At 46.2% G+C, this 23,317-nt stretch overlaps 2 protein-coding genes across 5 annotated transcripts in view; both read left to right on the forward strand.

Moving 5' to 3' along the window:
* The window catches only part of krtcap3 (keratinocyte associated protein 3), a 31,223-nt gene extending 26,537 nt beyond the window's left edge, over positions 1–4,686 (forward strand). The window contains exons 6-9 of the mRNA XM_078229439.1: positions 702–799; positions 1,523–1,702; positions 2,033–4,050; positions 4,154–4,686. Of these exons, the coding sequence (XP_078085565.1) occupies positions 702–791 (90 nt within the window). The 3' untranslated portion in view covers positions 792–799; positions 1,523–1,702; positions 2,033–4,050; positions 4,154–4,686. The remainder of the gene's footprint in view (positions 1–701; positions 800–1,522; positions 1,703–2,032; positions 4,051–4,153) is intronic.
* A 13,954-nt stretch (positions 4,687–18,640) lies between these two features.
* LOC144504309 (kinesin-like protein KIF13B) overlaps positions 18,641–23,317 on the forward strand; it is a 165,205-nt gene continuing 160,528 nt past the window's right edge. For all 4 annotated transcript variants that reach the window (XM_078229452.1, XM_078229449.1, XM_078229450.1 and 1 more), the window contains exon 1: positions 18,641–19,031. Coding sequence is in view for 3 of the 4 variants with exons in the window: in XM_078229449.1 (XP_078085575.1) it covers positions 18,977–19,031 (55 nt within the window). In the remaining variant the exon portion in view is untranslated. The remainder of the gene's footprint in view (positions 19,032–23,317) is intronic.

Consider the following 23,317-nt stretch of genomic DNA (forward strand, 5'->3'; position numbering starts at 1 on the left):
GGTCTTTCACACTGTGTATTGCTGCTGATCACATATTGAGTATTCAATGATCCAGCCTCAACATCAATTGATTGAGAAGGGGAGCTGGGAGTGTGGTGAGACAAATCTCACTCCACATTGAAACTCTGACCTATTTAATGTTGTATTATCCACAAAAATACAGTGGCCACATCCTTTTTCATTTAGTCACACGGAAACCTCTGAACTTGACAGAGTTGCTTCAATTAATTATCATCTTTTTTATTCATCTGTGGGACATGGGTGTCGCTGGCTGACCAGCATTTACTGCCCATCCCTTGGGGGGCAGTTGAGAGTCAACCACATTGCTGTGGCTCTGGAGTCACATGTAGGCCAGACCGGGTAAGGACGGCAGATTTCCTTCCCTAAAGGACATTAGTGAAACAGATGGGTTTTTACGACAATCGGTCATCAGTAGATTATTAATTCCAGATTTTTTAAAAATCGAATTTAAATTCCACCATCTGCCGTGACGGGATTCGAACCCTAGTCCCCCAGAACATGATCTGAGTTTCTGGCTTAATAGTCTAGCAATAATACCAAAAGGCCATTGGCTCCCTGTCCATTATTACCCTAATTAAGTCCTTTCTCGACAAACACAGAAAAGAGTGCCAACATTTTAAAAAAATCTATCATTTGTCTAAAATCCTTCTAAACTTCTGTGAACAAATGTCATTCGGCAGATTGAGGACGAAATCCAAGGGAAAGGAAAGAAAAGCCAGAAATTGGAAACTTACAAACTCATCAGGAAAAGCAGAGATATCCAGCTATAGTGAAGTGGGTGAGTAAGCTGGCTTTTCCACTGGGTAGAGCTTTCTATAAAGTCACTGTAAGATCTCGCATACAATATTGTAAACTCTTGATTGTTTGTTTTCTCTGCATTGTCTATTTACAATAATCTGCTCGGGTTATTTTAACATGAGCTGGGTCTGGATGGCTTGCAAAAATCCTTGGATCTCTACAACCAGTGTACCAAAGTGGATGGCACGGTGGCACCAGTGGTTAGCACTGCTGCCTCGCAGTGCCAGGGACCAGGGTTCGATTCCCGGCTGGGGTCACTGTCTGTGTGGAGTTTGCACATTCTCCCCATGTCTGCGTGGGTTTCCTCCAGGTGCTCCGGTGCCCTCCCATAGTCTGAAAGACATGCTGGTTAGGTGCATTGACCCAGACAGGTGTCGGAGTGTGGCGATTAGGGGAATTTCACAGTAACTTCATTGCAGTGTTAATGTAAGCCTTGCTTGTGACTAATTAATAAACTACTTTTACAAAAAAAAGTTGCAGTGTTTCCTGGAGAGATTTTAACATCACCTCCAGAGGGCGCCACCTGTGACAGTGCAGCACTCCCTCAGTACCGCACTGCCGTATCGGCTTAGATTCTGTGCTCCTTGAGTAGGGTTTGAACCTGAGACTTTTTCAGCTCATTGTTACCAAATGTAGCATTGGGTGCTACTCACTGGAATTGCTACAGGTATAAACTTCACTTTTACTTTTGTTTTTTTTTCAGGCCAACATCTCCTTTACCCACTCAAGACGGTGCCAGTTGTATTAGAATTCACACAAAGCGATTGAGAGTGATGAGTGGGTTTAGGGGGATGTGCGTGTTGAGTTTCTGACAGTGAGGGACCTGTACTGGTAATCGAATTTCTGTTTTTAAAGTTGTAACGTGGAACTGGAGAAGTCAAATGTATATTTGGCGGCACGGTAGCACAGTGGTTAGCACTGCTGCTTCACAGCTCCAGGGACCTGGGTTCGATTCCCGGCTTGGGTCACTGTCTGTGTGGAGTTTGCACATTCTCCTCGTGTCTGCGTGGGTTTCCTCCGGGCGCTCCGGTTTCCTTCCACAGTCCAAAGATGTGCGGGTTAGGTTGATTGGCCATGCTAAAATTGCCCCTTAGTGTCCTGAGTAGGTTAGAGGGATTAGCGGGTAAATGTGTAGGGATATGGGAGTAGGGCCTGGGTGGGATTGTGGTCGGTGCAGACTTGATGGGCCGAATGGCCTGTTTCTGCACTGTAGGGTTTCTATATAACTGCTGTCCTTCTCCTGTCGGGAGGAATGCTATCGTGAGCACGATTTTTATTAACAAAAACAATATGAACAACATTCAACGGCCTCGTGTCAAAGACACCACTGGGAATAGCAGACAAGCCAAAAGCTCCAGTGTGCAATTTCCAGTCAGTGCTGAGTTGATCATGTTAAGTCAGGAGAGGTGTGGGTGCTAAACTCGTTCGAGCTATTACCAAAAAAAGGTAACGGCGAGATTTCCTGCTCTGTATTGCTGTCCAGATTGAAAGTTGGCATGAGCTGAAGAAAAGGGTAGACTTGTCCGTGATTCTGTTCATGAAAAAATAACCAGCCTTGTTCACTGTCTTAAGGCTAATAGGTGAAGAATTTGCACCTTTCGAGGAGTCTAGTCCTCCTTTTCTGTTTAGATCCCCTTACACACTGTAAATCTAGGAACTGAAGGGCTTGTCTTTTTAGTAGCTCAAGGCAGTGTGGAACTGAGTGAAATTCGCCAGGAAATTACCCCTCTCTCTGAGGGCAGCAATCAGCAGGATAATATAATTGGTCTCAGCGACACTTGAGTCAGGGCTGGTAACCCCCACCCCCCCCCCCCCCCCCCCACCCCCAACACCTCAGTAGCTGGAAATTGCCTGTGGAAAGCATTGGTTGTGACATCCGACCAAACTGTCAGCAGACATTGCAAGACCGACGGTCGACACTCGGACCTGAAAAGCGGTGGATCGGGAGAAGTACCCGAAGATGAGAACCGACTTGAACCGGGATGCGGAATTGACACATTCAGGGAAGCAGTGCGGCGGGGAAAGTGTTTTGGAATAGTGGTGAATTGTAACATTGGGATGGTACCAAAGTACAAGGACCTGACGTGGAGAGTTACCCCAAACCCCACCAGGTGAAGTATTTGTGCAAATCTGTTGTTACTGTGAACTATTCAGAAACTGTTAGAATTTTAATGTGGATTTGAAAGGTTCTTAATGAATACTCTTCTTAAAATCATGAGTTGTTGCCTTTTTTTAAGTGCCTTTTTAAGAAAACTATACCTTGAAATATTGACTAGGTATGTCAATGCAAGCATAAATTTAGAGATTTAGTCCAATTCTTTTCTCTATTTGTGTTCTTTTTTTGTTGTTGTCCCCTTCTCTTTATTCCACCCTTCCTCTTTCGCATCCATCATCTCTTTCCCTACTGACTGGGCTGAAATCTGAGGATCCCTTTCCTTCAATTCTCATATTTGTGTGACGCTCAGCACTCTCCCCAATAAGCTGTAAAAATTGTGATTTAAACTACAGTGGATCCGAATCCTTTTGAATGGCTTTGGAGAAGACCCAATATAATAGTGAACTGATTGAACCATAGTCTTTGCTGATTCAATCACTGGGCAGCACGGTGGCACAGTGGTTCGCACTGCTGCCTCACAGCACCAGGGACCCAGGTTTAATTGCGGCCTTGGGTGACTGTCTGTCAGTGTGGAGTTTGCATGTTCTCCCCGTGTCTACGTGGGTTTCCTCCGGGTGCTCCGGTTTACTCCCACACTCCAAAGATGGGAGGCACGGCGGCACAGTGATTAGCAATGCTGCTTCACAGCGTCAGGGACCCGGGTTTGATTCCCCGGCTTGGGTCGCTGTCTGTGTGGAGTTTGCACGTTCTCCCCGTGTCTACGTGGGTTTCCTCTGGGTGCTCCGGTTTCCCCCCCACAGTCCAAAGATGTGCAGGTTAGGTGGGTTGGCCATGCTAAAATTGCCCCTTAGTGTCAGGGGGACTAGCTAGGGTGGATGCGTGAGGTTATGGGGATAGGGCCTGTGTGAGATTGTGGTCAGTGCAGGCTCGATGGGCCGAATGGCCTCCTTCTGCACTGTCGGGATTCTATGTGCGGGTGAGATCGATTGGCCGTGCTTAGTGTCAGGAGGATTAGAAGGGTAAATACATGGAGTTACAGGGATAGGGCCTGGGTGGGAAAATTCCACTCATCATTACCATTTACGAATGAAGATTTTACAATGTAAGAACAATTAGTGAGCTGAAGATAAAATGATTCTAAAAAATATTTTAAGATGAATCTCTCTTAAGTTTATTTATTAGTGTCACAAGTAGGCTTACATTAACACTGCAATGAAGATACTGTGAAAATCCACAGAGCATTAGGTTTAACGAGTGCGAGTGAGCAATGGTGCACCAAAGGATTCCTGGCTCTGCACTCTGGTTCTCTGAGTTTGCTGATCTCACTGGACGTAGGGATGTAAGAATGTGGAAGCTCTGACAATTGGCTCTGGCGTCCTTGGATTCGGGAGTAAAAGCTTCGTCCTCTTTTAAAGAAGTTCTAGAAGTTTCCGACAGCCTCACTTCATCATGCTGCAGAGAGGGGATCAAAATAATCCTGTGGGTCAAAACACTCACATCCTAAATTTAATTTGTCTTAACTGAATTCCAAAATCACTGTAATGCCATAGCTGGAAAGTATTTCAATTATTTTGTTTTAATATTAAAAAAGACGCAGAGGGCAGATTTTGTTCTGTTAAAATTGGTGAGATTTTATTTCTAACTTTTCATCCTGTTTCTATACAATTGCTGAAAGTTAGTTATTTGTATCCATTCTGTGTTAAATGTAACTGTTTTATTATCTTTCAAATAAAGATTGATAATTGAATGTGTCTTTTTTGTCTCCTATATTTTTTGTGGTTTCATTTTAGACTCGAAGCCAGGTCTGATTCATTTCCCTTCAGATAAACCACTCATGCTATGGGTGGCACAGTGGTTAGCACTGCTGCCTCACAGTGCCTGGAGCCTGGGTTTGATTCCCAGCTTGGGTCACTGTCTGTGCGGAGTTTGCACATTCTCCCCGTGACTGCGTGGGTTTCCTCCGGTTTCCTCCCACAGTCCGAAAGACGTGCTGGTTAAGTGCCATTGGCTGTGCTAAATTCTCCCTCAGTGTACCCGAACAGGCGCCAGAGTGTGGCGACAAGGGGATTTTCACAGTATCTTCATTGCAGTGTTAATGTAAGCCTACTTGTGACACTAATAAATAAACTTAAGAGAGATTCATCTTAAAATATTTTTTAGAATCATTTTATCTTCAGCTCCAGGATTGTTAAAATTGCCAGTTGGGGGTGAGAGGCAGAACATGGTCTCTTGGTCCATTCCATGTCAGTTGCAAGAGGGATTGCAGATAACCCATCCAGGAATGCCAGTCCATCCAATTGTGCTTTTTTGCGTGTGTACCCTGAAGCCCAACAAGCAAAGATATCGGGTGGAATTCTCCCATCTGGGACCAGGTCCTGTGGCAGGGCAGGCTCAATGATGCATCGTCTGCTATCATACCCAGGCGCCATATTGAAAAGACAGCCAACGTCAGTGACCCACTATTGAAGAAAGAAGATAGACCTTCTGAGTAAGCAGATGGCTCTCCCGGAACATTCTGAGGCTGCTTGGTGGACCTCCTCGATGACACTGAATCTGGAAGACCCACATCTAGATGCTTCCCGTACCCACTGCTGTAGTGTTCCAGGGTCCAAAGTTTCTGGTGGCCTCCATTCCCAACTCCAGAGGCCGCACCAGACATTGTTTAGGTGAATCCAAACATCTGCACCCCACACCCACCCCCATGTTCCATAAATTATTTGTCTCGGCATGTTTTCCTGCTGGCGTTACGGAGAAATTCATGCCAGCGTGAAACCAACTCACGCCACGTTCTATCCCCAGCCTGACCTATACTGCCTGTCATTGAACCTGCTAGCCGGGCCATTGGAGAAATTACCTATCGAATGAAGCCAATGGCAATCGGAGTTCGAAAAGGTGGCACAATGGTTAGCACTGCTGCCTCACAGCGCCAGGGACCCAGGTTTAATTGTGGCCTTGGGTGACTGTCTATGTGGAGTTTGCACGTTCTCCCCATGTCTGCATGGGTTTCCTCCGGGTGCTCCGGTTTCGTCCCACACTCCAAAGATGGGAGGCACGGCGGCACAGTGATTAGCACTGCTGCCTCACAGCGCCAGGGATCTGGGTTCGATTCCCCTGCTTGGGTTGCTGTCTATATGGAATTTGCACGTTCTCCCCGTGTCTGCGTGGGTTTCCTCCGGGAGCTCTGGTTTCCTCCCACAATCCAAAGATGTGTGGGTTAGGTGGATTGGCCATGCTAAATTGCCCCTTAGTGTCAGGGGGACTAGCTAGGGTTATGGGCCTGGGGCTTGAGTGGGATTGTGGTCGGTGCAGGCTCGATGGGCCGAATGGCGGCCTCTTGCACTGTCGGGAGTCTATGTGCGGGTGAGATCGATTGGCCATGCTTAGTGTCAGGAGGATTAACAGGGTAAATACATGGGGTTACAGGAATAGGGCCTGGGTAGGAAAATTCCACTCATCATTACCATTTACGAATGATGATTTTACAGTGTAGGAACAATTAGTGAGCTGTCTCTACAGCGCATTAGTTTTAACGAGTGCGAGTGAGCAATGGTGCACCAAAGGGTTCCTGGCTCTGCACTCCAGTTCTCTGAGTTTGCTGATCACACTGGACGTAGGGGTGTAAGAATGTGGAAGCTCTGACAATTGGCTCTGGCGTCCTTGGACTCGGTCGTCAAAGCTTCGTCCTCTTTGAAAGAAGTTCTAGAAGTTTCTGACAGCCTCACTTCATCATCCTGCAGAGAGGGGATCAAAATAATCATAGAGTCATAGAGGTTTACAGCATGGAAACAGGCCCTTCGGCCCAACTTGTCCATGCCGCCCTTTTTTTTTAAAACCCCCAAGCTAGTCCCAATTGCCCGCATTTGGCCCATATCCCTCAATACCCATCGTACCCATGTAACTATCTAAATGCTTTTTAAAAGATAAAATTGTACCCGCCTCTACTACTACCTCTGGCAGCTTGTTCCAGACACTCACCACCCTCTGTGTGAAAACATTGCCTCTCTGGACACTTTTGTGTCTCTCCCCTCTGACCTTAAACCTATGCCCTCTAGTTTTAGACTCCCCTACCTTTGGGAAAAGATATTGACTATCTACCTTGTCTATGCCCCTCATTATTTTATAGACCTCTATAAGGTCACCCCTCAGCCTCTTACCCTCCAGAGAGAAAAGTCCCAGTCTATTCAGCCTCTCCTTATAACTCAAACCATCAAGTCCCGGTAGCATCCTAGTAAATCTTTTCTGCACTCTTTCTAGTTTAATAATATATTTTTTATAATAGGGTGGCCAGAATTGCACACAGTATCCTGTGGGCCAAAACACTCACATCCTAAATTTAATTTGTCTTAACTGAATTCCAAAATCACTGTAATGGCATAGCTGGAAAGTATTTGAATTATTTTGTTTTATTTAAAAAAAACTTTTCATCCTGTTTATATGCAATTGCTGAAAGTTAATTATTTGTATCCACTCTGTGTTAAATGTAACTGTTTTAAGAACAAAGAACAATACAGCACAGGGACAGGCTCTTCGGCCCTCCAAGCCCGCGCCGCTCCCTGGTCCAAACTAGACCATTCTTTTGTATCCCTCCATTCCCACTCCGTTCATGTGGCTATCTAGATAAGTCTTGAACGTTCCCAGTGTGTCCGCCTCCACCACCTTCCCAGGCAGTGCATTCCAGGCCCCCACCACCCTGTGTAAAATACATCCTTCTGATATCCATGTTCAACCACCCCCCCCTCACCTTGAACCTATGACCCCTCGTGAATGTCACCACCGACCTGTTCACCCGATCTATGCCTTTCATAATTTTATACACCTCTATTAGGTCACCCCTCATCCTCCGTCTTTCCAGTGAGAACAACCCCAGTTTACCCAATCTCTCCTCATAACTAAGCCCTTCCATACCAGGCAACATCTTGGTAAACCTTCTCTGCACTCTCTCTAAAGCCTCCACGTCCTTCTGGTAGTGTGGCGACCAGAACTGGGCGCAGTATTCCAAATGCGGCCGAACCAACGTTCTATACAACTGCAACATCAAACCCCAACTTTTGTCTTTCAAATAAAGATTGATAATTGAATGTGTTTTTTTGTCTCCTATATTTTTTGTGGTTTTATTTTAGACTCGAAGCCAGGTCTGATTCATTTCCCTTCAGATAAACCACTCATGCTATGGGTGGCACAGTGATTAGCACTGCTGCCTCACAGTGCCTGGGGCCTGGGTTCGATTCCCAGCTTGGGTCACTGTCTGTGCGGAGTTTGCACGTTCTCCCCGTGACTGCGTGGGTTTCCTCCGGTTTCCTCCCACAGTCTGAAAGACATGCTGGTTAGGTGCATTGGCCGTGCTAAATTCTCCCTCGGTGTACCCGAACAGGCGCCAGAGTGCGGCGACTCGGGGATTTTCACAGTATCTTCATTTCAGTGTTAATGTAAGCCTAACTTATGACACTAATAACAATTACCCAGGTCACAGATTACTCCAGAGCTTCAATCATTGCTGCTGTGTGTGGGTGGCTGGAGGCAAGAGGACAAAGCCGATTTCAATTCACTTGTTTTTCTGCTTTTCCCCCTCCTCTGAATGCAGGATAAGGAGCATTGGACAACTTGACAGATACAGATGCCTGGGGCAGGTCATAAATCTTACCTAACACCGTGGCAGAGAGCAACCTGACAGCTTAAGAGAGATTCATCTTAAAATATTTTTTTAGAATCATTTTATCTTCAGCTCGAGGATTGTTAAAATTGCCACTTGGGGGTGAGAGGCAGAACATGGTGACTTGGTCCATTCCATGTCGGTTGCAAGAGGGATTGCAGATAACCCATCCAGGAATGCCAGTCCATCCAATTGTACTTTTTTGCGTGTGTACCCTCAAGTCCAACAAGCAAAGATATCGGGTGGAATTCTCCCATCTGGGACCAGGTCCTGTGCCAGGGCAGGCTCAATGATGCGTAGTCTGCTATCATACCCAGGCGCCATATTGAAAAGACAGCCAACATCAGTGACCCACTATTGAAGAAAGAAGATAGACCTTCTGAGTAAGCAGATGGATCTCCCGGAACATTCTGAGGCTGCTCGATGGACCTCCTCAATGACACTGAATCTGGAAGATCCACCTCTTGATGCTCCCTGCATGCACTGCTGTGGTGTTCCAGGGTCCAAGGTTGCTAGTGGCTTCCATTCCCAATTCCAGAGGCTGAATCAGACATTGTTTAGATGAGTGCCAATATCTGCACCACCCCCACCTCCCCCGCCGCACTCCCCCCCCACTCCCTCCCCATGTTCCAAACATGATTTGTCCCGGCATGTTTTCCTGCTGACGTTACGGAGAAATTCATGCCAGCGTGAAACCAACTTGCGCCAATTTCTATCCCCAGCCTTCCCTATACTGCCTGTCCCTGAACCTGCTAGCTGGGCCATGGGAGAAATGTACCTATCGAATTAAGCCACTGGCAGCTGGAGTTCGAAAGGGTGGCACGGTGGCACAGTGGTTAGCACTGCTGCCTCACAGCTCCAGGGACCCGGATTCGATTCCTAGCTTGGGTGACTGTCTGTGTGGAGTTTGCATGTTCTCCCCATGTCTGCGTGGGTTTCCTCCCACAGTCCAAAGATGTGCAGGTTAGGTTGATTGGCCATGATAAATTGCCCCTCAGTGTCCCAGGAGGCGTAGATTAGGGGGATTAGTGGGGTAAATGTGTGGGATTATGGGGTAGGGCCCGGGTGGGATTGTTGTTGATGTAGGCTCGATGGGCCAAATGGCCTTGTGCAGTGTAGGGATTCTAGGACAAAGTGAAATTGACAACTGCATCGAGTTTTCACAGAATACTACAGTGCAGAAGAGGCCCTTCGGCCCATCGAATCTGCACTGATGCATTAAATGCCCTGACCTGCCCCCCTTAATCCCAGCACTTGGCCCATAGCCTGGAATGTATGGCGTGCCAGAGTTTTCACCAAACGTTAGAGCAGAAGGAGATGATTTAACCCATCAAACCTGTTCTGCTATTCAATTCGATCATGGCCAACCCATATCTGAACTCCATCTATCCCTCACCATTCCCCTTCCCCAGTTTGATATTGTTGAATAACTTTGATTAACGAAAGGCTATTGGCCTCAGTCTTGACATTCTTAATTCACCCCCAACCTCTGCGGCCTTGGGGAAAGAGTTCCATTTTCCACCAGCTTTGGTGTAATCGATGACATCACTCCTGAATAGCTTAGCTATAATTATAAGGTTCTACTCCCCCTTGTTCTGGACTTCCCCTGCAGCGGAGGAAACACCTTCTCTCAATCCACTCAACAATTTGTCTTCTATTCTGGTGGGAGAGATCGATGTTTCAGTGATTTGAGCCCTGTGTTCTTTAATAGCAATTCTCTCTTGTAGATGTCAGGTAGCTCTCTGCCACGGTGTTAGGTAAGATTTATGACCTGCCCCAAGCATCTGTATTTGTCAAGTTGTCCAATGCTCCTTATCCTGCATTCGGAGGAGGGGGAAAAGCAGAAAAACAAGTGAATTGAAATCGGCTTTGTCCTGGTGCCTCCAGCCACCCACACACAGCAGCAATGATTGAAGCTCTGGAGTAATCTGTGACCTGGGTAATTGTTATCCCAGTTGCAGATGGAAGTGGGCCGGGGTTATAAATAAACTGCAGGGCTTGTGTCAGAGACAAGTTAAGTATGTGGTTTCGTGTGTGACTCTTATCTGTTCATGAACTGAACATATTGCCAGAGGAGGACATCTACTGGTTGTTTTCAGGAAGAACGAGGGAGGAAGCCAGAGCGCCCAGAGGAAACCCATGCAGACACGGGGAGAACGTGCAAACTCCACACAGTCACCCAATCGAACCCGGGTCACTGGCACCATGAGGCAGCAGTGTTCATCACTCTGCCAACCTTGCTGCCCCCTGCATCTCTTGCCCCAAACCCCTTCCTTCTGTGAATCTTAAACTCCCCTATACAATCACTCCGATCTCATTGTTTCTATTTACAAAGGGATGACGTTGGCATCCTTCGAGCTTTGTGGTGAAAGCCCCCCCCACCTCCACCTCCACTTTCCCTCCTACAAGGAGGCATGATATTATGCAGATGTTTAAACAGAACTTTGTTTCACTGTTTAATCAGTAATTCCATCTTGTCCTGATGGTAGGAAGGTAATTGTTTTTCAAAACTATTTTATAAGTGACCATATGCCAAGCTCTTAGACGTTTGGAAGCTTGGTATCACATTGAAATGCTGCATCAGAAACTGGAACCTTATGTCAATAAAGTTGATCCATCACAGTACAAAAAGCAAAGTACTGCTAATGCTGGAAATCTGAAATAAAAACTGGACCTGCTCAGCAGGTCAGACAGCATCTGTGAAGAGAGAGAAACTGATTTAATGTTTCTGGCCAGTGATCTTACATCAGAACTGGATAAAAATTTTGTAGCCCCTTACTACATTCCTTATACACCTATGACTGTGCGGCCAAATTCCCTCCAACTCCATTTTCAAGTTTGCTGACGACACCACCGTAGTGGGTCGGATCTCAAACAATGACGAGAAAGAGTACAGGAATGAGATAGAGAATCTGGTGAACTGGTGCGGCAACAATAATCTCTCCCTCAATGTCAACAAAACGATAGTCATCGACTTCAGGAAGTGTATTGGAGAACATGCCCCTGTCTACGTCAAAGGTGATGAAGTGGAAATGGTCGAGAGCTTCAAGTTTCTAGGTGTTCAGATCACCAACAACCTGTCCTGGTCCCTCCATGCTGATGCTATAGTTAAGAAAGCCCACCAACACCTCTACTTTCTCTGAAGACTCAGGAAATTTGGCATATCCGCTACGACTCTCACCAATTTTGACATGTGCACCACATGTAAAAGCATCCTTTCTGGTTGCATCACAGTTTGGTATGGCTCTTGTTCTGACCAAGACCGCAAGAAACTACAAAGTAGCCCAATCCATCACGCAAACCAGCCTCCCATCCATTGACTCTGTCTACACTTCCCGCTGCCTCGGCAAAGCAGTCAGCATAATTAAGGACCTTAAGCACCCCGGACATTCTCTCTTCCACTTTCTTCCATTAGGAAAAAGATACAAAAGTCTGAAAACACGTAGCAACCAACTCAAGAACAGCTTCTTCCCTGCTGCCATCAGACTTTTGAATGGTCCTATCAGACATTAAGCTGATCTTTCTCTTCACCCTATCGGTAACTGTGACACTATATTCTGCACTCTAACCTTATCCCCTATGTACCCTATGAACGGTATGCTTTGTCTGTATAGCGCGCCAGAAATAATACTTTTCACTGTACACTAATGTGACAATATTAAATCAAATCAATCACTACATTCTGCACTCTCTTCTTTCCTTCTCTATGAACGGTATGCTTTGTATAGCGCGCAAGAAACAATACTAATACATGTGACAATAATAAATCAAATCAAAAATCAAAAAAAGATGTAACCGGCCTTGAGCAAATAAAAAATAGAAAAAGAGAAGAGGAGGAATAGGACAAAGGAGAAGATGAATGATGGCACAGAAGACAGGAGAGATTAAATGACAAAAGAAATGCCGAATGGTTAAATGAGATGACAAGTGAGGAAACTGCAAAGTATTCTCACCATTGTTGTCGCTGCTGGTTTGACCACGAGGTCATGATGTGGAGATGCCGGTGTTGGACAGGGGTAAACACAGTAAGAAGTCTCACAACACCAGGTTAAAGTCCAACAGGTTTATTTGGTAGCAAACGCCACTAGCTTTCGGAGCGCTGCTCCTTCGTCGGGTAAGTGGGAGTTCTGTTCACAAACAGGGCATACAAAGAGACAAACTCAATTTACAAAATAATGGTTGGAATGCGAGTCTTTACAGGTAATCAAGTCTTAAAGGTACAGACAATGTGAGTGGAGAGAGGGTTAAGCACAGGTTAAAGAGATGTGTATTTTGCAAGCCCAGGCAGGTCGTGGGGGTTACAGATAGTGTGACATGTACCCAAGATCCCGGTTGAGGCCGTCCTCATGTGTGCGGAACTCAGTCTCTGCTCAGCGACTCTGCGTTGTTGTGTGTCGTGAAGGCTGCCTTGGAGAACGCTTACCCGAAGATCAGAGGCCGAATGCCCGTGACCGCTCAAGTGTTCCCCAACAGAAAGAGAACACTCTTGCCTGGTGATTGTCGAACGGTTCATTCATCCGTTATCGTAGCATCTGCATGGTCTCTCCAATGTACCATGCCTCGGGACATCCTTTCCTGCAGCATATCAGGTAGACAACGTTGGCCGAGTTGCAAGAATTGTACCGTGTACCTGGTGGATGGTGTTCTCTCGTGAGATGATGGCATCCATGTCGATGATCCAGCATGATGATCCATGTCGATGATCCAGCACGTCTTGCAGAGGTTGCTGTGCCAGGGTTGTATGGTGTCTTGGTCACTGTTCTCCTGAAGGCTGGGTAGTTTGCTGCGGGCAATGGTCTGCTTGAGGTTGTGCGGTTGTTTGAAGGCAAGAAGTGGGGGTGTGGGGATGGCCTTGGCGAGATGTTCGTCTTCATCAATGACATGTTGAAGGCTCCGGAGAAGATGTCATAGCTTCTCCGCTCCGGGGAAGTACTGGACGACGAAGGGTACTCTGTCCACCGTGTCCCGTGTTTGTCTTTTGAGGAGGTTGGTGCGGTTTTTCGCTGTGGGCAGTCGGAACTGTCGATCGATGAGTCGAGCGCCATATCCTGTTCTTATGAGGGCATCTTTCAGCGTCTGGAGGTGTCTGTTGCGATACGGAGGGCTTGTCCATAGGGGATGGCTTCTTTAACGTGTTTAGGGTGGAAGCTGGAGAAGTGGAGTATCGTGAGGTTATCCGTGGGATTGCGGTACAGTGAGGTGCTGAGGTGACCGTCCTTGATGGAGATGCGTGTGTCCAAGAATGCAACCGATTCCAGAGAGTAGTCCATGGTGAGTCTGATGGTGGGATGGAACTTGTTGATGTCATCATATAGTTGTTTCAGTGATTGTTCACCATGAGTCCAAAGGAAGAAAATGTCATCGATGTATCTAGTGTATAGCATCGGTTGAAGATCCTGTGTGGTGAAGAGGTCTTGTTCGAACTTGTGCATGAAGATGTTGGCATATTGAGGTGCAAATTTGATCCCCATGGCTGTTCCATGTGTCTGGATGAAGAACTGGTTGTTGAAGGTGAAGACATTGTGGTCCAGGATGAAGCGGATGAGTTGTAAAATTGCATCTGGAAACTGGCAGTTGTTGGCGCTGAGCACTGAGGCCGTTGCAGCAATGCCATCATCGTGGGGGATGCTGGTGTAGAGTGCCGAGACATCCATTGTGACGAGGAGTGCTCCTGGTTCAACTGCTCCATGTGTGATGAGTTTCTGTAGGAAGTCCGTAGTGTCGCGACAAAAGCTGGGGGTTCTTTGTACAATGGGTTTCAGGATGCCCTCGACATAGCTGGAGAGGTTCTCGCACAGGGTCCCATTGCACGACACGATGGGACGGCCGGGTGTGTTTGCCTTGTGTATCTTCGGGAGGCAGTAGAGATCTCCAACGCGGGGAGTACGTGGGATGAGAGCACGGAGGGTGCTCTGAAGGTTCGGATCAAAGGTCTTGATCAGTCTGTTGAGTTGACAGGTGTGTTCTTTGACCAAAGAACACACCTTTGCGAGAACCTCTCCGGCTATGTCGAGGGCATCCTGAAAAGACCTGTAAAGACTCTCATTCCAACCATTATTTTGTAAATTGAGTTTGTGTCTTTATATGCCCTGTTTGTGAACAGAACTCCCACTTAGCTGATGAAGGAGCAGCGCTACCAAAGCTTTTGCTACCAAATGGTGGTGGTGAGGATGTCTATCCTTTCGTGGCGGATAGCGACAGGTGTGGACCGGGTTTGGTTTACTTGTCGTGCAGGGGATGTTCGTTGTTTGTTTTGGGTGGCTGGTGTACAGGGACATCCAGATCCCTTGGTACAACACTTCCCACTATCGCCATTTTAATGATACTCTGCCCTTCTGTTTTTCCGTACGAAGTGGACAACTTCACATTTATCGACATTATATTGCATCTGCCATGAATTTGCCCACTCCCTCAACTTGTCTAAGTCACCTTGAAGCCTCTTAGACAAGTCAGGGAGTACAAACTTGGCAGAAGTGTGTGCAATTCTGGTCACCCTATTATAGAAAGGATATTATTAAACTAGAAAGAGTGCAGAAAAGATTTACTAGGATGCTACCGGGACTTGATGGATTGAGTTATAAGGAGAGGCTGAATAGACTGGGACTTTTTTCTCTGGAGCGTAGGAGGCTGAGGGGTGACCTTATAGAGGTCTATAAAATAATGAGGGGCACAGATCAGCTAGATAGTCAATATCTTTTCCCAAAGGTAGCGGAGTCTAAAACTAGAGGGCATAGGTTTAAGGTGAGAGATACAAAAGTGTCCAGAGGGGCAATATTTTTCACAGAGGTTGGTGAATGTCTGGAACAAGCTGCCAGAGGTAGTAGTAGAGGCGGGTACAATTTTATCTTTTAAAAAGCATTTAGATAGTTACATGGGTACGATGGGTATAGAGGGATATGGGCCAAATGCGGGCAATTGGGATTAGTTTAGGGGTTTTAAAAAAAAAAGGGCGGCATGGACAAATTGGGCCGAAGGGCCTGTTTCCATGCTGTAAACCTCTATGACTCCACGACTATGACTCAAATAAACCTGTTGACTTTAACCTGGTGTTGTGAGACTTCTTACTGTGTTGACCACTAGGTGGCAGAGAAGGTAGCATGGGAGATTCATGTTGTTCTGTGCCCACAGAATCTTATCTATTCAAGAGTTCAGTTATACAGTATGCAAGCACAATTCATGTCACCTCCTCAACATGATATCCGGCGTGAACATAGTTTTCTCTTAAACTTTTACATTTTATTTTGTATCAAAATTGGAAGAGTTTAGGGTGTGATCTAATGAGCAGTGTCATGAGGACTAGAGAACAATTACTGGGCAGTGACGCCACCCTAACTTTGCCTCGAATGTGAAATGTTTTCCATTGTCATTCCAAATTACTGCTCCATAGCCTGGAAACTTCTGAATCTAGTTGACAGAAAACATTGTCCAACAATTATGATAATCTACTCAGTGTGAGGTTGAACCAGTTGCTCCAGTTTTATTCATGGCTCATGCCAATTAGCTTCATTGCTTCCTGCTGTGTGGTTCAGTCGGTATCTTTATACACTCAAAGGATTGACATAAGAATGAAGCACTGAACCCTTTTCAGCCGTTGAGGTTTACCAGTTTGGTTCCAGGATTGAGAAACTTCAGTTATGAGGATAGATTGGATTTTTTTTCTCTTTGTTCTTTTACTAGGGAGCATAGGTTTCAGGTGCGAGGGGCAAGGTTTAAAGGAGATGTATGAGGCAAGTTTTTAAACACAGAGGGCGGTGAGTGCCTGGAACTCACTGTCGGGGGAGGTAGTGGAAGCAGATGCGATAGTGAATTTTAAGGGATGTCTTGAATAGGATGGGAATAGAGCGATGCGGTCCCCGGAAGGGTTTTAGTTCAGTCGGGCAGCATGGTCAGTGCAGGCTTGAAGGGCCAAAGGGCCTGTTCCTGTGCTGTAATTTTCTTTGCTCTTTGAGAGATTAGATACTCGTCCATCTTGTTGAATCAGCACTCTCCCATTCATAGAATCCATAGAATCCCTACAGTGCTGAAGGAGGCCATTCAGCCCATCGAGTCTGCACCGACCACAATTCCACCCAGCCCTATCCCCATAACCCCATGCATTTACCCTAGCCAGTCGCCCTGACACTAAGGGGCAATTTAGCACGGCCAATCCACTAACCCGCACATCTTTGGACTGTGGGAGGAAACCGGAGCACCCGGAGGACATCCACGCAGACACGAGGAGAATGTGCAAACTCCACACAGTGACCTGAGCCAGGAATCGAACTCAGGTCCCTGGCGCTGTGAGGCAGCAGTGCTAACCACTGTGCCACCCATTAAATTACCACAGGGTAATGAATTTACACATTCTAAATGTGTAAACTCATTACTGTGTGGTAATTAATTCTAATTATCTGATTTTATAACTTGATGATTCAGCTTTCTTGACTATGACTTATCTCTCTTTTCTTGTCTCCCTTCTCTCCCTGGAGAGGAGTCAACCTTTAAGCTCATCCTTAACAACTCCCTTCTCACATACAAACATATCACAACAATCCATAAGTATGGGCAGCATTTATTGCCCATCCCTGGTTGCCCTTGAACTGAGTGGCTCGCTAGGCCAGTTCAGAGGGCAGTTGAGAGTCAACCACATTGCTGTGGCTCTGGAGTCACATGTAGGCCAGACCGGGTAAGGATGGCAGATTTCCTTCCCTAAAGAACATTAGTGAACCAGATGGGTTTTTCTGACAATCGACAATGGTTTTGTGGTCATCAGTAGATTTCTAATTTCAGATTTTTAAAATTAAATTCAAATTTCAAATCCCTGCCCTGGCGGGATTCAAACCCGGGTCCCCAGAACATTAGCTGAGTTTCTGGATTAATAGCCTAATTAGGCCATCGCCTGCCCCCTTGAACATTGCAATTGTTGTAGATGCTGCAATCATGATCATTTATCGTGTGTAAATTGTATGGAAATAAATAAATCTTTGTCAGTCCTTTGACACCACCTCTCTTGATGATCTACTCCAGAAAGGAATACTTTATTCAGTAGGGTGTTCTATGGTTGTGTATAAACACGTCTTTTTTTTTGGTTTTGACTCTTTGTCAATCTTTCCAGAATCTTCTGTGAAATTTGCTGATCATACAGCTTTCATACAGTGCAAAAGAGGCCATTCAGACTCTCTGTGTAATCCCCATAAGTAAGAAGACTGCTTCTTTGTCAGCGCTCTGAATCGTTTGCTACCAAATAAACCTGTTGGACTTTAACCTGGTGTTGTGAGACTTCTTACTGTGTTTACCCCAGTCCAACACCGGCATCTCCACATCATTATCCCCATAACCCCACCTATTTATTTAGCATGGCCAATCCAACTAAGTACACGTCGTTGGACTGTGGGAGGAAACCCGGAGCGAAATCCACGCAAACTCAGGGAGAATGCGCAAACTCCACACAGACCGTGACCCAAGCGGGGAATCGAACCCGGGACCCTGGCGCTGTGAAGCAGCAGCGCTGACCACTGTGCCACCGTGTTGTCCTCCTTCCGGAAGTTGCCGAAGCTACGTGCTGGCCGAAAGAAGCCGATCCTTGTCTCTCGCTCCGGAAGTTACCGAGTCTCCGCTCCCTCTGGAAATTGCCGATCCTTGTCTCTCCCTTCGGAATTAACAGGGCCGCCTTCGAGCTCTCTCCGGAAGTTGATGACCGCCGGCTCGCTCCCTCTCTCCGGAAAGTGCCGATCCTTGTCCCTCCGTCCGGAAGTTACCGATCCTTGGCTCTCTCCCTCCGGAAGTTACCGAGTCTCCAAGCACTCTCCGGACGTTGACGAACCCTCGCCCGCTTCCACCGGAAGCTGCCGATCCCTGTCACTGTGTCCGAAAAGTGCCGATCCTCGTCACTCCCTCCGAAACTTGCCGATCCTTGTCTCTCACCCTCCGGAGGTTACCGAGCCTTGGAGCACTCTCCGGTTGTTGCCGATCCTTGGCCCTCCGTCTCCGGAAAGTGCCGAATATTGGCCCTGTCTCCGGAAGTTACCGAAAGGTTCCGAGTGTTCCTCCCCGCCCCCCTCTCCACACGAACCACCACCTCCTCCGTCTGTCCGGCCGCCGCTGCCGGCTTCCAGCCTAGTTGCTGTCATGGCGAAGAGTCATCGGTTCAAACTCAGGCAACGAAACAGGTGAAACACACGAGAGAAAGAGGAGGCAAAAATAAAACACCTCAGAGAAAAATCAACTGCTCAGTAAAAGAAAAAGTTTTGAGGGGGTGAAGCGAGGCGCCGAGTTGGGGAGAGTCTGAGGAGCTGTCGACGTTTTTAACGGTCGGAAAACCCTCTCCCTTTTTATTAATTGCGTTAAAACTGAGGGAGGAATAGAAGTTTTATTCTCCGAGCTGGTGCTGCAAGCTTCATCCTTTCAGCAGCATGTCCGACTCCAACGTCAAAGTGGCTGTGAGGATTCGTCCCTTCAACAGAAGAGGTAAATCCACCAGGCATCACCATTAAATAATTATTCTTCAGACTTTACACCAAATTCCTCACCCTGGATCTGATTTGGAAATATCAATGCTGCTGCGGGTGAGGGGGAAAGAATTAAAGTTGTAATTTTAAGAGCTGCTTTTTCACCGTCCCAAAGTTTGGTCTTCCCTGGCTGCGTATAATTAAAGTATTGAATCTCTTCTCAGTGGCCTCCATAAATATTTTATTTTGCCTTCTGACGGGTTTCCAAAAACAAGAAGTGATCGTGTTACAAGAACTGATTCTTGGCACTTGTTTTTTTTAAAAAAAGAAGGGGGGGGGGGCGTGTGGAGGGAGAGTGAGAAAAATAGTCAACACAAGACTATGTCTCATTCCCCCCCCTATCCCCCCCTCAATTCCTGTCCCAGTTTGGTGCAGATGGATCTGTAACTTGTACCAAGTTGGTTTCTTCCTATTTTGTCCACCCCCCCCCTTATTATTGGGAGCTGGGGTTTTTGGTTAAATTCAGAAGGAGGGAATCGAGGTCAGACTGTGAGTCACTTAATGAATAAATAGGTAAGGTGTTCTTGACTAACTTGAGGATCACCTGTTGCTGCGATTCAGTTGCTTGAAGGGCTTTAAGCCTGGAAAAATTGGGGGGTGGGGGGCTTCTCTTTCGCAATTTGATTTCAGTGTGTTAACATCCCTTTTCCTATTTTCAGTGTTAAATTATGGAAGTTGAGAGCTGTATTTGGATGAATTTTGCTTTCAGGGTGTGTTTTTTTTTACAGAAATTATTAACAGTGGTCAGCTTTCATGCAGCTCCAGTTAAATGTTTGCTTTCTGTTTAATTTTTAACACAAGGAATTTCTTCAGGATATTTCTTTTGAATGTGGTAGACATGCGGTTCCTCAGTTGTACCTCAGTTGACCAGGACTGCTTTGTGCTTTGACGATGGATTTCCAGCATGGCTCTTTTTCAATCTTTTGTCTGTTTTAATTTAACCCCATAGGGAGACAATGTGCTACCTCAGGGTCATTGATCCAAAAATCTGATCCTTTTTAGGAGAGCAGAACTATTAAAAGCCCAAATCATTTTTAAAGGAGGAAAGTTAACAAATGAGTGTAGCGAAAGTTTACCAGGCTGATTCCGGGGATGGTGTGATCGATGTATGAGGAGAGATTGACTAGGTTAGGATTGTTTTTGCAGGAGTTCAGACGAACGAGGGGGGAATCTCATAGAATTCTAACAGGACTAGACAGGGTAGATGCAGGGAGGATGTTCCCGATGGTGGGTGTGTCCAGAACCAGGGGTCACAGTCTGAGGATAGAGGGTAGACCACTTAGGACGGAGATGAGACATTTCTTCACCCAAAGAGTGGTGAGCCTGTGGAATTCATTACCACAGGAAGTAGTTGATGCCAAAACATTGAATGCATGCAAGAGGCGGCTAGATATAGCACTTGGGGCAAATTGGATCAAAGGTTATGGAGAGAAAGCAAGATCAGGCTATTGAGTTGGACGATCAGCCATGATCATGATGAATGATGGAGCAGGCTTGAAGGGCCAAACGGCTCCTCCTGCTCCTATCTTCTGTGTTTCTATGAAATAATTTTGCCCCATGTTGATTTTGCAGTAACACCAACTTGCGTTTATATTAATGCATCTTTAAGTAGTAAAGCCTCCTGAGGAGCTTTGCAGGAGAATTATCAAGCAAAATTCGACACTACATTTGAGACCTTGCAATGCCCACTGGTTGTGGAATGTCTTGAGGCTTCTTGCACTTTCTGTTCTTTTTTCCTCCTCCACTCCACTTCTGATGGCGGTAGTCCTTCCTGTGACATAGTTTCAGAGATGCTGTGAGCCCTTAGGCGACTCAATCAAGTGGCCACTCTTCGGCTTATCTTAATTGGTGAAGGCTGTCAGACAGTTCTGCAGTGGGGAGCATTGCCGCCAAATCTGTCCTCTTCCACACAATAGTGCCTTCATTATGATCAGCTGGATGTAGATTCGGAACCCTGATTTTTTTAAATCCTGCAGCATCCAGTCCGATTGGATGAATTCCACACTGAGAAATGAATTAATTGCTAGCCATCAGGGAGATAGTGAAATTAAAATGTTTTCAGTAACTGACTTTTTAAAGTAGAGGTTATATGATGATGGTTGCAGCTATGTATGATGCAGAATAATTTGTTGCAATTAGTCTGACATTAGTGGCACACCCCATAATCTTACACCAGTAAAAATAATGGTACGTTGTTACGATCCTTGGCCAGACCTCCAAGTTGTTGGCAAGATCCAGGTAGGGATCAATATTTTAAAGTGGACAAAGTTTGAGATTCAAGACACCTGCTTTGTGAAGAAAGCTGCACGATTCCATGGGCTTTGAACGGAAGTAAACTTTACAAGGTCAGAAAGATAAAACAATTTACAATAAGCTAAACTTCTGCAGACTGGCAATCAGAGTCGGGCTGGCACTTCTCTCCTACTTTCTAATGAGATTTTTTCCGATTCTGCTGGGTGAGATCTGGGCTGTACAGCATGTCCCCAGGGTTTAACACCCTGGGGAGCTCAGTCAAATGTAAAGAGGTCACGCCCTCTTTTAACACACTAGCTGCTGTAAACCAGGTAAGTTAAAGATCCTGCCAAGTCCCTGACCAGCCAGGGAGATGGTAAGTGTATCAGGCAAGTTTGTAGGATTTGGTAGGGGTATGGGGGCATGGAGGTTGGTTTGTGCTCTAGGGGTTCGGGGTGTGTTGGGCTGGGTCTCAGCGGCAAGGTGTGTGGGCAGGCCCAGCCTCAGTGGGGGGTGGTGGAGGCAGGAGGAACATGTCCACACATTGCGCGTTGTCAACTACACATTGCGCGTTGTCAACTAAACAAAAGCTTGGGAAACAGTCATCCCCTGGTGCGTTCTCCATTGCAGTGCCTCCACCTTTCAGTGCACTCTTCTTATGCAATATAAATTGTTGTTCCCCTTTACTTTCAGTAAAGGATGATGATGAGTGCAAGACCAAAAATCTTTGATAGCATACTTTTTTCAGCAATACTCAAGGTTCAGTGTCACCTTAGAAGGTCTCACTTTGGAATTCTCTCCAAAAGTAGCTCCAACTCGGACAGCTTCAATAACAGTCCACCTCGCAGGGTTTCAATCTCTCGTCCCATGATTCTGTTCTCCTGGATTCCCGAGTATTTACTCGGGCAATAACTCATAAGCACACCTTCAGCTATGCTGAGCAGAATGCAACCGTTCCAAAGGGGTACGCTTGCCTCAATGGCCTGCAGCATGGAGTCATCAATCCTTGGCTGCCTTCTTGGATCTTCAGGGCTTCTCTTGAGCCCTCTTCAAATGCTAAACTTGGACAGCATCAAAAAAGGTTCATCTCTCCAGATTCAGTTCCTCTGGATTCCCAAGTATGCACCAAGTGACAAGCACTATTTCAGATCTTCAGCTGCACCAAGCAGAACACCACTGCCCCATATTTACTGTTCGGAGCCTATTTCTCTGCTCTTTTTTCTTAACTGGGGCTTGTTTCTGTTCATTGTCTCTGTCCCTTACCTGGGGACTTTCTTTATGGACCTCTCCCTGTTCCTGGGTTTTTTTGGGACCTCTTTCTGTTCCCTTCCTGGGACACTACTTGATGGTGCTCCACTCCTGGTCACCTGAACTGGGTATTCACTTTTTTACCTCTCTATGTGCAGACGTGCTGAGCTTGTCCTGGGCCCGAATAACTTAATGATGCAGATCTGATGATTTGCACTTGCAGCCAGCTCCCAGTCTGTGCTAGCGGGGAAGTCCAAGGTTTGTCCAGACTCGGAATTCCCAGGCAATATTAAGTTAAATTTGGTTTCATAATATCCCAAAGTGTCACCTAAGAATCCACAATTCCCAGGATTATTTTGGATGATTTTATGTCTGGGGAACCTATGTGGCATAGTGCTTTTGCAAGGGCTTCTCACTGTGTTATCCAAAGAATCACTGCAGCCAGATGCAGAAAGAATTGGACAGTTTGCAAACAAATAGTGTGTTGTTTTCTGTCTTGGAAAAACTAAGTCAGGATCCCTTCCTGACAAAAGCTGACTATGCTATTGGCCAAATGACTGTCCTCTGTATGGGTTCTAAAGTCCACTCAGTTACAAACATCCCATGCCTTGGCTTGAAAATTGAAATTAAAGGAAAATTGGAAGGAAGAACTTGAATTTATACTGCTCCTTTCACAACCTCAGGACATCCCAAAATGCTTCACAACCAATGAAGTCTTTTAAAGTGTGGAAATTTGGCAGGCGATTTGCGCAGACCAGGCTCCAC

The sequence above is a fragment of the Mustelus asterias genome, chromosome 15 (assembly GCF_964213995.1).
Source record: "Mustelus asterias chromosome 15, sMusAst1.hap1.1, whole genome shotgun sequence".
Taxonomy (NCBI): domain Eukaryota; kingdom Metazoa; phylum Chordata; class Chondrichthyes; order Carcharhiniformes; family Triakidae; genus Mustelus; species Mustelus asterias.